Here is a 14,600-nt window from a genome sequence, read left to right as displayed (position 1 = left end):
CTCTGAAATGTCTTCTGATTGGTGATTACATCACCGTGTACCAGTGGGCGGGGAAAGTATTATATGAACTAATAAGGCACTTTATGTTTAGAAGGTTTGTAGACACCTGCTCATCCAGCATTTCTTCTTAAATAAAGGATGATAATATGGAGTTTGCCTCCTCTTTGCTGCACTAACAGCCACTACTCTTCATAGAAGGCTTCACACTAGATGTTGGAACATTGCTGTGAGGATTTGATTGCATCCAGCCGCAAGAGCATTGTTGAGGTCAGCTACTGATGTTGGATGATTAGTTCTGGATCAGAAACTCCACTTCAGCTCACTCCAGCTGTATTGAATGGAGCTCTATCACTCCAGAGAACACAGTTCCACTGCTCCACAGCCCAATGCTCGGGGGCTTTATACCCCTCTAGCTGACGCTTGGCACAGGACATGATGACCTTAGACTCACGTACAGCTGCTCCAAAGCATCCCATTCTATTCTTTTCTGTGGAGATTATACAAGCTGTGGCTGCACAACTGAACACCTGCGTTAGTAATGAGTACATCTCAAATTAGCTGAATTCACCAGTTAGAGGAAGTATCTGGATATGAAGTACATGCTTCACATCACCCTCCCACCACCCCCACTTATCATGGAAGACACTCAAATAGCTCAGAAACTTTCACTGATAGGGTGATTTATTCAGGGATACATCATGATACGGAAGGAAAATGTGTTATGATTTCCAATTCACATTGACTGCAAATCACCTTTGCAGCAAAATATTTCAATCTTGCGCTTTTAACTGTATTTTTGAAAAGAAAAATTTAGAAAAACCTGCTCTTCATACTAAGGAAGACAAAAAATGTTGCAGGTTGTACCCAAAGTGTTAGCAAAGAGTTGGTTTATGTAACAAAGCCTGGTTTAAATGTGGAACCGGAGTGATGGAAATCCATCCAGATCTGATCCAGAACTAATCATCCAACATCACAACCTGACCTCACTAATCACATCCTCAGTGCAGTGTTCCAACATCTAAAATAAAGTCTTCCCTGAAGAGAAGAGACTGGTACACAGTGTGTTAGAGATCTGCAGGAGAGGTCGACCGTTGAGGAGAAGAGGAGTCTGGGGGAAACTGTGAGATGAGCGCACCTGACTGATATCTTGATCACTGGCGTTAGATAGCCTGGTATAAAAATGGAAAGTTGTATGAGATCTTAGAGGAAGGTTGAAGAGAGTATGTCTCTAAAGGGCAGGGAGGTGTTGCTACTCAAAACTGGAGGGCATGCAGAGAACTGCAGCTTCTTCCTCAACACTGCGGTACAGCTGAATATTCTTGAGCGACACAGACTCCATTCAAATCAAGTTCATGTTACGTTAATAACAGCTATTGGTCCCTTTTTAGCTTATCTACACATCCCCACATTGTTGAGAATTTCCCCGTTGTGGGACTAATAAAGGATTATCTTATCTTATAGGTGCCATTTCATGGGAAACTTTTAAAAGAAACAGTTTGACATAGTATGTTAACAATGTTGAAGTTTCACCTCCCAGTCCATACAGCCCACATATGGAAACTAAGCTGCGAAAACAGCCTGTTTTGAAGTAGTTTTGTGATGTCACAAAAATCAACATACACTATATTGCCAAAAGTATTCACTCACCCATCCAAATCATTGAATTCAGGTGTTCCAATCACTTCCATGGCCACAGGTGTATAAAACCAAGCACCTAGGCATGCAGACTGCTTCTACAAACATTTGTGAAAGAATGGGCTCGGTGAATTCCAGCATGGTACCGTGATAGGATGCCACCTGTGCGACAAGTCCAGTAGTGAAGTTTACTCGCTACTAAATATTCCACAGTCAACTGTCAGTGGTATTATAACAAAGTGGAAGCGATTGGGAACGACAGCAACTCAGCCACAAAGTGGTCGGCCACGTAAAATGACAGAGCGGGGTCAGCGGATGCTGAGGCGCATAGTGCGCAGAGGTCGCCAACTTTCTGCAGAGTCAATCACTACAGACCTCCAAACTTCAAGTGGCCTTCAGATTAGCTCAGGAACAGCGTAGAGAGCTTCATGGAATGGGTTTCCATGGCCGAGCAGCTGCATCCAAGCCTTACATCACCAAGCGCAATGCAAAGCGTCGAATGCAGTGGTATAAAGCGGCACCACTGGACTCTAGAGCAGTGGAGACGTGTTCTCTGGAGTGACGAATCACGCTTCTCCATCTGGCAATCCGATGGACGAGTCTGGGTTTGGCGGTTGCCAGGAGAACGGTACTTGTCTGACTGCATTGTGCCAAGTGTAAAGTTTGGTGGAGGGGGGATTATGGTGTGGGGTTGTTTTTCAGGAGTTGGGCTCGGCCCCTTAGTTCCAGTGAAAGGAACTCTTAATGCTTCAGCAGACCAAGAGATTTTGGACAATTTCATTCTCCCAATTTTGTGGGAACAGTTTGTGGATGGCCCCTTCCTGTTCCAACATGACTGCGCACCAGTGCACAAAGCAAGGTCCATAAAGACATGGATAAGCGAGTGTGGTGTGGAAGAACTTGACTGGCCTGCACAGAGTCCTGACCTCAACCCAATAGAACACCTTTGGGGTGAATTAGAGCGGAGACTGCGAGCCAGGCCTTCTCGTCCAACATCAGTGTCTGACCTCACAAATGCGCTTCTGGAAGAATGGTCAAAAATTCCCATAAACACACTCCTAAACCTTGTGGAAAGCCTTCCCAAGAGAGTTGAAGCTGTTATAGCTGCCAAGGGTGGGCCGACATCATATTAAACCCTATGGATTAAGAATGGGATGTCACTGAAGTTCATATGCGTATGAGGGCAGACAAGCGAATACTTTTGGCAATATAGTGTATTTACATACATCTTCCCGTTCAGCGTACAGTGGTTTAGCCTCGCCCATGCTAGGAGCGTTTCTGCCATTATTTCTTTTCTTTTTGAAGAAATAATAAATATTCTGTTAATTATCAGTAGCCTTAGGGTTAGCATTAGAATCAGGTTTAAGATTAGAATTAAGATCAGATTTAAGGGTTGAGTATAAGGTTAGGGTGAGTGTTAGGTTTAGGCTTAGTTAAAAGTGCAAGTGAATGTAATAAATATTTAGTTGAATGTAAAGACAAGATGAACATCTACTGTATACAGTAGATGTATACAGTGTGACCAATAAAAGATGCACTTTGGGTCAGTTTTCTGGACTGGTAGTAATCTTGGTCCTGGGACTGCGTTACAGCTGTCCATCTTTAGTCTTTAGTTAAGATCTGCAAAGTTTAAGATAGGATTTTCACAAATTTGTATTACAGAAGCAAATCTTATCTCAGTTTAGAAATTATATTTTAAACATGTAAAGCGTAAACATGTAATCAAAACAATGTTAAAGTTAGTTGGTTAGGTAGACATCTACTGTTACTGTCAAAAGAACACTAAAGTGAGATAAACTGGAAGTTACGCATATATTCCCCTTTGCTGTTTATCTTTTTCGGTTTCTATTCCATAAGCTTTAGCTGGCCTGCAAGCCGCTAACATTATTTCACCTAGTAAAGAGGCACTTGGTCAATTCAGTCTCCTCATTAATTAAGCAGATTTAGGGGGCGGGAATTCACAATTGAATCTACCATTTTGTAATACAAATAAAGGTAATGTTGTTATGCTAGTTACAGTAAACTGTGCTGCCTGTCACAGTTGACTGAAAACGATAGAAGTGGACAGTTAAAACAGAAGTTAGGACACTGTTGGGGTAGTCTCAATGTTAGGACAGTATTTAGGAAATTTACTCTAGTTATGATGGTTCTGTAATACTATTTAATTTTCTGAAGTTAGGACATGATTATGAAGTTTGGAACTGTTATTCTGTAACAGCTCCTGTCCTAAATTCAGACTTAACTGAAGTTGTCATTGTGACTAGTCAAATATAATTTTAGAGTTAGGGTGTTTCTGTTATATGATCCTTAGAACATGTTCCTTTCATTAGAAAAAATCCTTTTAGAATGCTGTGTAGTCCAGGCTTAATCCTTGTCCAGAAAACTGACCACAAAAGTTTGTAGACACCCACTCATCCAACATTTCTTCTTTCCAGTGGTATTAGACGGTAGGGAATTGGTCTCCCTTTTGCTGATTAGTTCTGGATCACAAACTGCACTGAAACTTATCCCAAAAATGTTAGATACAGATCCATCACTCCAGAGAACACGGCTCCACTGCTCCACAGCCCAATGCTTGGGGGCTTTATACCCCTCTAGCTGACATTTGCCCCTGGGAATGGTGACCTTAGACTCATGTACGGCTGCTCCAGAGTGTCTTTTTCTGTTGCCAGTGAATTTGGCAGAATTGAACTCCTCTATGGGTGAACCTTAAAGTAGAAAAAGCGGTATCTGAATACTTTTGAGCCTGTAGTGCATTAAGAGAAATGTTCTAATAGTGTTAAAACAAGCAAAAAGACATTTGTAATTGGTCTGACTTGCTGTATATGCATTCTGCTGCTAGAAGCATGTGTGCTTGAGCACACACCCATGTGTGGAAGCAGGTCTGACTGCATTATTGTGCGTGTGTCATTTGCAGCGGAGGCCGGATTATCACAGTTGAAGGTGCAGGATTTGACCTGGTTCAGAAAGCCGTCATGCGAGTGCTGCCCTCTACTGACGATTGCATTCCCTCTACTGATGACTGCAGGCCCAGCAATGTTGAGGTGAGTGCCATCCTCTCTTTCAGTAAATAGTTGAGTAAAAACTGAAATGAATGTAGTAGTAGCAGCCATACTGAAGCCTGGATTTTGGCATAACAGCTCACATGTGACTGAAAACACCTAAGCAAATGTAATTGAGGTAACCTAATAGCGTGACATGGTTTTAGACATTGGCGTAGCCAGGAATTAATTTCAGGGGTGATGATGAAATGTGCTACATAAAATCACCAGGTGATCTGTGAAATTAAATTGATACGGGTGACTTGCTCATGTATTTTAGGTGGATGACAGGAGTAGAAGTGGTGGTGGTAGGGATGGAGAGTGTGCTGTGGATGGTTCTATATAGAACCACTTTGAGAAGGGTTCTATATTGTGCCAAAAATGGTTCTTCTATTGTTACGATGTCAGGCTTGTTACAAACTCTTTTCAAAAAGGTTCTTTAAAGAGCACATTCTCCATCAATCTGAAGAACCCTATCATGATGCAGATAACTCTTTAATCATGCAGAGGGTTCTTGGAGTGTTCATGGTTCTATATAGAACCATTTTCTTTACTCAGAAACCCTTGAAGAACCATCCTTTTTAAGAGTGTACCCTCTTACACACTTTATACTGAGGATGCACCAAGATATCAGAGTCATACCTATATCAGCAGCTCATTACTAAAAATGATTAGCGTCAGATGTTTGATGTGATTGAGATTTAAAACTAGTATTTGATGAGGCACTGAAATATATATGCACTAAAATTATTCATTTTACTGCTTTGGTAGCTTCTTAATTCCTCTGTAATGCCAATCCAGCTGGATCTAGACTGGATTTCTATATGTTTTTTTTAAATGTTCATGTATCTTTTTTTGAATGGCAGATATGACTATGAAAAATATTGTATAACAGCATCGGTCCCCATTTTAGGTGGATCCCTACTTTATTTCAGACCTCCCATGAATGTTGAAATATAGAATTAACAATTAACAATCTTTCCCAACCAGTGTCTCTCTTTCTGCTGAAAAATGGTTATTTTGTTAATGACACAAACATTTAAATAGAGCATCACTGAAATGTAATCTTTATAGAGTAATATAGTCTTTACAGAGCATTAAATATGGGAATTATACAGAAAGATTTATGTACTGCTTTCTTTACTGTGTTGTAGGTTACAGATTCATATAATAGATTTCATTACTGAGTATTTACAGATTAAGACTGACATTGTTTTTCTTATCAGCTGTTTTTTTTTTTTCCTACTGACTTTCTGAAATCTAAGCAGAACCTGATGAATCTCTCTGCTTCAGTTTGTGCAGGAGGCTTTCTTTAAGAACAAAACAATGCTAAGGTTCTACTCTCCTGCGGTGAAAAAGATCAATGAGAATCATTCCTTTAAGACCGTCCTGCACCTGGACAACACCATCTCCAACCTCACTGATTTCACGTACCACTCGGACCCCGAATTCTTCAATGTTACCAACAAGGCCATCAACCCAGACGGCATCATCATTGTCAATGTAATCACTGAAAGTTTTTTTAGAAGACCATTATACTTGTGATGATTGTTAATGCCTATTGTTATCCTCTAGATACATCAGTCCACTCAGCCCATAGTTACATTGTGGCGTTCCATGCCAAAGGACAATTTCCCAGAGTAATTAAATATCGGGAAAACGTCTGTTCTGTGGAGTTTAAAACACAGGACTGGTTCCTTTTACTTTATCAAAGACCAGATGAAAAGAATAACAAAATCTAAATTTTCTTTCATTTTTATACAACAATTCTGTAAACTAAACAAAGGTAAAACAAGTAGGTCTGAAATATTATATCAAACATGCTTTAATATTGACAATCCCTTCCACCAAAAACTAGCATCCTATTGAGTTCGATAGTGTGACAAAGTTTGTTGTATATTTGACTGTTCTGGATATTAGACTGTTCTGAATATTTGACTTTCTCTCCTTGATTTCTCATTAAATTCACATCCAAAAATGATCAAATCTACATTTTGTCTCTCCTAAAGGACAAACTACAATCATGTGTATTTCAAAAATGCTCATTGTTAAATTTCACTAAACATAATGTTTTGGCAATGCTGTAGTGATTTAGAAACCGTCTAAAAAAAAGTGTGTAACATTGCACATGTATTTAACTCAAAAGGGCAAAATCATATCAAATCACTTGTAAAACAGAAAGTGGCATCCCATAAGTCTACTACAAGTCTCTTAAAATTACAGGCTTAATACACTCTAAGGCTTACTATTCAGTAACTAAATGGACTACAGTGTAAACTGGTCCAGTTATTCTTAGATTACAGAAGAGTGTAGTAAGGGTGTAAAAAAAGCCACTCTGCTTGCTACAACTGATTTGATGTGATGTTGCCTTCTTTTAAGTACAAACATGGGAATAAAATGTTGTTCACGTAATGCATGTTTTAGACAGTTTTCAAAGACTAAAGCAACAGTGGTCTGTGTTTCTGTACCATTATATTTAGCAAAACGTGACATTATGTAGATGTGGTCTCTTTTGCATGTTTTTTCATGAGAAATCGAGAAGAGCAAATATCCAACAAAGATCTTTTTTGTTTCTGAAAAAGTAACGTGGAAGTGTACTACAGTTAGCTGCAAGGCTGTCACTATTTAGCAATAGGTGCTCAAGCTAATGATGCAGTTCTTGTAGGAAAAAAATATGCTGTTATCACAAATAGCACAGCTAAAATGCATTCAGCCAATCAGATTGTGCTGTCAAAATGTATTTACACATACAAGCCTAAAATCAAAGGCATTGTTGGGTGAGCAACGTTCTAAGGCATTGTTTAAAAAAAATAATAATTTCTGTCTTTAATACTTCACAGAGAGCTAATCAGTGATGTTCTCCTTTATGTGCCGCAGGGTAAGGGTCTGTCAAATGCCATGACTGCTCCAGAGGCTCAGGCATTTGTTGGAAACGAGCCATGTAATGTGACCATCCTGCAAGCTGACAAGCTGATTCTGGTGGCCCCGTCTCACCGCCCTAAAGCGCGCTCCAGACGCCAGCGCAGAGAGACCAGCTCAGAGGACATGGAGCTGGTGGTGAGGAAGAGCAAACAGCTCAAACGCTCACTTTAACCTCTGATATTTGAGAATGTGTTCTCTGCTTTTCAGACCTGCCTCCTGATGTTCTAACATGCTCACACAGCATCTCTGATCTTTCTTTCTCTTTTTCTTTCTTTCTTCCTCTCACTTTCTTTTTACTTTGTCTCCGTCTTTCTCTCCCTGTCCCTCTTCTTCTTGGTTTCAATTTCTTTCTCTCTACCTCTCTCTCCTTTTATTTCTCCCCCTCATTTTTCTTTCTTTACTTTGTTCTTTCTCTTGGATTGTATCTTTTACTTCCTCTCCTGATCTCTCCTTCTCTCTCCGTTTTTCTCTCCTTTTTCTCTTTTGCTGTTTTCTTACTTTCTTCCTCTATATTTCTCTCTCTCTTTCTCTCTCCCTTTCTCTTGCTCCTTCTCTTTTTCTCTTCTTTCTTTCTTTCTTTCTTTCTTCCTGTCTCTTTTTATTTCCTTCCCCTCTCTTTCTGACTCCCACTCTCTCTCTCTGTCTCTCTCCCTCTCAGATTAAGTTTGGTCTTGGAGAATGGCATGTGGGTTTTGTTCACTATGAGAAAAAGAATGAGGTTCCTCTCTACATGATCATTCCTGCTGTCATCCTTCCCATGGTGCTCTTCATCGCTGTGTCTGTCTACTGCTACAGGTAAATAAGATCACTAATTCCTGCCTGCTTTAGCAGTTTGTGAAGTCAACTCCAGACCCTGACATCGTCACACTGCTGCTCCACAACACTGATCTACTTACATTTGATGGTATACAAACTGTGTGTGTGTGCGCGCGTGCGTGCGTGTGTGTGTGTGTGTGTGTGTGTGTGTGTGTGTTTGCAGGAGGAAGAGTCAGCAGGCAGAGAGAGAATATGAAAAAGTGAAGCAGCAGCTGGAGAGTCTGGAGGAGAGTGTACGAGACCGCTGTAAAAAAGAGTTCACAGGTCTGTTGCTCCTGCATCATTTAGACACACACACTAGGACAACAGTTCAGACTTTGTACTGTATGAGCGTTATTCACTGCATAGACTACACTAGGGATGCAGTTACCTGATCACCACGAACATCGCAACGGTAACATTTAATCGCAACATTAGACGTTGTGATCACTGCATGTTTATTTTTTTTTGCATTTTTTGGGGGGGGGGCTAATGTGGGCTTGATACGTACAAACTGAAAGCAGGCTTTGTGTTTTTCTGTTTGTTTGTTTTACTTTTTGAATGTCTCAATCAAGATGCATTATGTAGGCCTTTGGCTTTTAAACTAAAGAAAAGCTGTCTATGTGCATAATTATACAGAAGTAGCTCCAGCCTCTCAGACTCAAAGCAGCACTGCATGAGTGCACAGCTGTGTAGAATGAGAATTGGTGCTATGTTTATTGTGATGCAAGTGATGCTATTTTTTGTGTTGTACATGATGCAATTTGTTTCCCTGGGCAACTGCTGATCACTTTAGGGACATGTTGATAAAGTTTAGCAGTTTAGAGTTCAAGTGTTTACAGAATTGTAGGCTAGTTCTGAGTAGTAGTGGGTTCTGTGCGGTACACATACCATCACCAAGCACTTTATTAGGAGCATCTGTACACTTACTCATATATGTGGTTACCTGTTCAGCCAATCATATGGCAGCAGTGCATAAAACCATGCAGAGACAGGCCAGCAGCTTCAGGTAGTGTTCACATCAACCATCAGAATGGGGGGAAAATGTGATCTCAGTGATTTTGACTGTGGCATGATTGTTGATGCCAGACGGGCTGGTTTGAGTCTTTCTGTAACTGCTGATCTCCTGGGATTTTCACGCACAACAGTCCCTAGAGTGGTGCAATAAAGGAAAAACATCCAGTGAGTGGCAGTTCTGCAGATGGAAATGCCTTGTTGATGAGAGAGGTAAACGAAGAATGGCCAGACTGGTTCAAGCTGACAAAGTCTACAGTAACTCAGATAAGCACTGTGTACAACTGTGGTGAGCAGAAATGCATCTCAAAATGCACAACACATTGAACCAGATGGGCTACAACAGCAGAAGACCATGTCGGGTTCCACTTCTGTCGGCCAGGAACAGAAAGCTGAGGCTGCAGTGGGCACAGACTCACAGGAACTGTACAGTTGAAGACTGGAAATCTGAATCTCTATTTCTGCTGAAGCACTCAACCTGCCTTGTGTCAACAGTCCAGGCTGGGGGAGGTAGTGTAATGGTGTGGGGAATGTTTTCTTGGTACACTTTGTGTATCTTTTCATGGCCACAATTCACCATCTTTTAATGGCTACTTCCAGCATGACAGTGCACCACATCACAAAGCTATAGTCAGCTCAAACTGATTTTGTGGATTTGACAATGAATTTAATGTTCTTCCGTGGCCTTCCCAGTCACTGGATCTGAATCCTGTAGAACCCCTCTGGGATATGGTTGAACCGGAGATTTGCAGCATGAAAGTGCACCTGAAACATTTGCAGAAATTGTATGATGCAGTCAACATAAACCAGAACCTGAGTGGAATGTTTCCAACATGGAATCCATGGCACAAAAAATTGAGAATTGGGAGCAAATACAGGCCCTACTCAGCATTAGTGTAGTGTTCCTAATAAAGTGCTTGGTGAGTGTATATCGGTGCTGTCGGAACCAAACCTTTTATCTCACCTTTTTTTTTTTGAGTTTTTACAGACTTTAAAGTGCCTTTAAAGTGCCAGCTGCCATTATTGTGTCAAGACTGAGCAGTGGACCAATAGAAGGGGTCAACAATGACTGAGAATAAAATCTTGTTGCTTTAACTTTTTTTCCTTCTCCTTGAAAGTTACTTTTTTGGAGCTATGATGTTTTGAAAGCAACTATATGTATATATGTGGGTGGTCTAAAAATAATCATTTTAGATGCTTAAGTAAACCTATTTTTGTAGGTTTCCAGTGGCTTCTTATTAATGTACAGGTGCCTAACCTGAATGTAAACACTGCACCTTTTAAGGTGGGGCGAGAATTTCAAATAAGAATCCATCTTCAGCTTTGCAGAATTTCTCAAGTCATTTGTCTCATATGTGCATCCCATATACTAGTGCCTCCAACCATCAGACACTGCTGTAATTTGGAAAATGTTACAGTCATTCACAATAACAGTACCAGTGGGTCCACATTATTTTACACTCAAGGCCCCAAGACTGTGGCTTTATGTGATCAATCACTCTGGTGTCCATGTTAGGCTAAGGTAACCACAAACGACTAGCCATTCCTTAAAGTCTGGTGACACAGAAACAAAGTGGACTACTTCAGATGGAATGGACTAGACTGTGGGAGGTGATTAAGAGTCTGCTGCATTTCATTTTCATTTGAAACGTGACTGAAACATTCCTGGCTCGGCCGCTCAGAATATTGTAATTCTCTCCTGCTTGATGGGCATTTGAGCAGTAAAACTTCTCAGCAGGTTTCAGTGTGTGGACATGGCATGGCATCACATTTGCTTGGCTACTGTCCAGTGAAATTAGCTTCTCATTTGCATAAAGCTATTGGGGTGGTATTGTATATCATGATTGTGTGCTGAAAAGGTTAGAAACTTTTGCTACATACACCAGTTAGCCTAGGGGTTAAGTAGTTAAAGGCAGTTTTCGTTCTATCTTTAACATTGGTAGCAGTAAGATTACAGAAGGTTCTTCTGTATTCTGTGTTTCTCACTTTTGTTATTCTTATAGTCAGCAAAAATTTCTGTCAATCAAGACAAAAAAGGTTCTATCACTCTTTCTCTCAGATCTGATGATTGAGATGGAAGACCACACCAGTGATTTAAGCGAGGCTCGTATTCCATTCCTGGACTATAAGAATTACACAGACCGAGTCTTCTTCCTGCCTTCTAAAGACGGGGCCAACGACGTCATGATCACAGGAAAACTGGATATCCCTGAAAACCGCAGAGCCATCGTGGAGCAGGCCCTCAACCAGTTCTCCAACCTGCTCAACAGCAAGACCTTCCTTATCAATGTACGTCTTACATAATTAGTAATATTTAAATTAACTTCCCTTTGTAGCATTGCCCAGTTGTCAGTCACCTACTAGAACACATTTTTGATGCAGACTTTTGATCTATTTTGATATGCAAACATACATGATATTGATCATATCTGTGCTGCAGTTTATTCGCACTCTGGAGAGCCGGCAGGAGTTCAATGCCAGGAATAAGGTGTACTTTGCTTCACTGCTGACCGTGGCCCTGCACGGAAAGCTGGAGTACTACACAGACATCATGAGAACCCTGCTGCTGGAGCTGATGGAAGAGTATGTTCAGAGCAAGAACCCAAAACTGATGCTGCGCAGGTGAGGATTGACTGCTCAACCTATCTGTCTACTGGGGGTATCTGCTTTTTTGAGAGTCTGGCCAACTTATCAATCTGGCCACAGGTCTGAGTAAAATGAAAGGGAATAATGTCTTAAGATGTTTGTGGATTAAAAAAGCAGATCATATAAATCTTATAGATCTAGTATTTTGTTAATGATCATAGATTTCCAAATTCTTTCTCCTAAACTTCCCTTAGGAGGACAAAAAAGATTAACAGAGGCATTTCATTATAAAAAAGTGCTGAAGACAAAAAAAACATGAGGTCTCCTTTTAAACACTCCTGCTCATTCTAGAAAATTGCAGAAAAGATCTTATACTTTATGTAAACATCATGAAAATAAGACTGGGCTGAGATGAGTGAGACACGAGTGAAGCTAGACAATTAAACAATTAGACAATTAAAGTGTTTCTCAGGAGCTGAATTTCATAAATGAGAAAATTAATAAAGACTGACACTGATTTCTAACTGGACCAAAAATATTGGTGTCTAGAAGAAGAAGTAAATGAGATTAAGGCTGCATTCACAAGGACATTTTATTATCTGTTAGAAATGCATTTCTTGCCAGTGATTTCAGTGCACATGAAACATAGATGGACAACAGACAGTGCATGAAAAATATGTTTCCATTAAAAACGTTTAAAAAAATTTCACCAGATTTTAGATTTTGGCTTAGCATACTCTGACATATGCTTGTGTCAGTCAGTAGGATACCTTGTGGGGTGGGACAGTCAGTTACATCGATTTTAAACAAAATGGAGAGCCTAATTGCCAGTGTCAACTCCCTTTCAGAGGTGTACAATCCAGCTCTAAAGATATAGAACAGTGGTCACCCAGCCTGGTCCTGGAGATCTACTGTTCTGCAGAGTCTAATTCCAACCACCATCGGCCACGCCTGCTCCAGCTAATTAACTTCTTCAGATGTCTTTGATTAACTGGGTCAGATGCCTTCGTGTTAGGTAAAGGGAGGGGCATGATGTTAAACTAAACTAAAACTAAAAACTTGAGGAAAGGGGATCTCCAGGTTGAGTAATGTAATGTAGTAGGACTGTGACTAGTTTGATTAAAACTTCAACACAAACTTTTGTGCAAACTTAACTGCAAACTTTTGTCCTCGCATTGAGCTCTGCTCACAAACATGCCTGCAACAATGCGTCAGCTTGCATCTATGTACATTTGGGCAAATATCAAAGTGATATTTGGAATATGACTCCTCTGGAGCTAGAACTTCTTTCAAGTCTAGGATGTTGTATCTTCTGACTGCTATATTTGCCACATTTACTCTAATGAGTGCTTTATAGTGATACAATATGGGACTTGGAAAAATGCATAATCGGCCTAAAAATGCATAAAAGGTAACTGCTGAACGTCAAATGTAGAATGAGTTTATTATAATGTTATTTATAATGGTCTTGTTTTTATGTATTTCCTCCTGTCACATTTATGTACTCAGTTGTGATGTCAGATTTACACTGTAGTACAGTACACTACCACATGCAAGTTTGTATTAGTCGATTGCTAGAAACCGTGTGCATTGTGCAATATCAGTCTAAATGATTCTATGCTTTAGTTCACAGTTTACTTAAAACAATACTGAAGCATCTGAAACACTGATGTTGTTGGTCTGTGTGTTTGTGTCCTGTCTGTAGGTCAGAGACAGTAGTGGAGAGGATGCTGTGTAATTGGATGTCCATTTGCCTCTACCAGTTCCTCAAGGTAAGCTCCGTTTTAGCTACCAGTTTAGTACACTTCAAACACTTTAGCACACACCATCTATTTCCTGTACTTGAAACTAGGTAAAAACTTGGGTATGCGTGCTTGCATGTGCTTTCAGGACTCAGCTGGTGAGCCGCTCTACAAGCTTTTTAAAGCTATAAAGCACCAGGTGGAAAAAGGGCCGGTGGATGCTAAGATGAAGAAGGCCAAGTACACTCTGAATGACACAGGCCTGCTGGGGGATGATGTGGAGTACTCTGTCCTGGTGAGCATACCCATTAACCTGCAATGAACTCAGGATTGCTGTGCTGCAAAGTTTTTGTCCATTTTCTGCTGATGTCAACGTGACCTGAGTGACAGTAGATTCATGTTCAAACCTGAACACACAGTGGTATACACTGCCACTCAAAAGTTTGGGGACACCTAGCCTTCTTTTTAAATTATTTTTATGCTGCACAAATGTCTGCGTAAAATTATATGTAAAGCCATTTATCTGAGTAAATGAAAATAAAATAAAACGGAATAAAATAAAATGACCTTTTTAACTTGGTAACCTTTTCAAGTTAGTTATTGATTGCTGCTTGCTCCTCTCAGACTCTGCAGGTGCTGGTCCATGGCGAGGGTCCTGACGTGACTCCAGTGAAGGTACTGAACTGTGACACCATCTCCCAGGTGAAGGAGAAAATCATTGAGCAGGTTTACAGGAACCTTCCCTACTCTCAGAGACCCATCGTGGACAGTGTCGCTCTGGGTGAGTTATCGCTATCGAGGCAGTTAGCATGTAACTCGCCTCACTGATCACAACTTAATGTAACTACACGTAAGTTGATTCTGT

General features: G+C 40.5%; 1 protein-coding gene across 3 annotated transcripts in view; it reads left to right on the top strand.

Moving 5' to 3' along the window:
- Positions 1-14,600, top strand: part of plxnb2a (plexin b2a) — a 169,326-nt gene that overhangs the window by 138,139 nt on the left and 16,587 nt on the right. For all 3 annotated transcript variants that reach the window (XM_036576978.1, XM_036576979.1, XM_036576980.1), the window contains 10 exons: positions 4,553-4,679; positions 5,970-6,179; positions 7,554-7,733; positions 8,257-8,393; positions 8,578-8,678; positions 11,467-11,696; positions 11,848-12,029; positions 13,699-13,765; positions 13,884-14,030; positions 14,360-14,516. In XM_036576978.1, the coding sequence (XP_036432871.1) occupies positions 4,553-4,679; positions 5,970-6,179; positions 7,554-7,733; positions 8,257-8,393; positions 8,578-8,678; positions 11,467-11,696; positions 11,848-12,029; positions 13,699-13,765; positions 13,884-14,030; positions 14,360-14,516 (1,538 nt within the window). The remainder of the gene's footprint in view (positions 1-4,552; positions 4,680-5,969; positions 6,180-7,553; positions 7,734-8,256; positions 8,394-8,577; positions 8,679-11,466; positions 11,697-11,847; positions 12,030-13,698; positions 13,766-13,883; positions 14,031-14,359; positions 14,517-14,600) is intronic.

Source organism: Colossoma macropomum, unplaced genomic scaffold, assembly GCF_904425465.1.
Source record: "Colossoma macropomum unplaced genomic scaffold, Colossoma_macropomum, whole genome shotgun sequence".
Classification (NCBI taxonomy): Eukaryota; Metazoa; Chordata; class Actinopteri; order Characiformes; family Serrasalmidae; genus Colossoma; species Colossoma macropomum.
The sequence above is the reverse complement of the archived record's forward strand: the minus strand, read 5'-3'. Positions and strand labels throughout refer to the sequence as shown.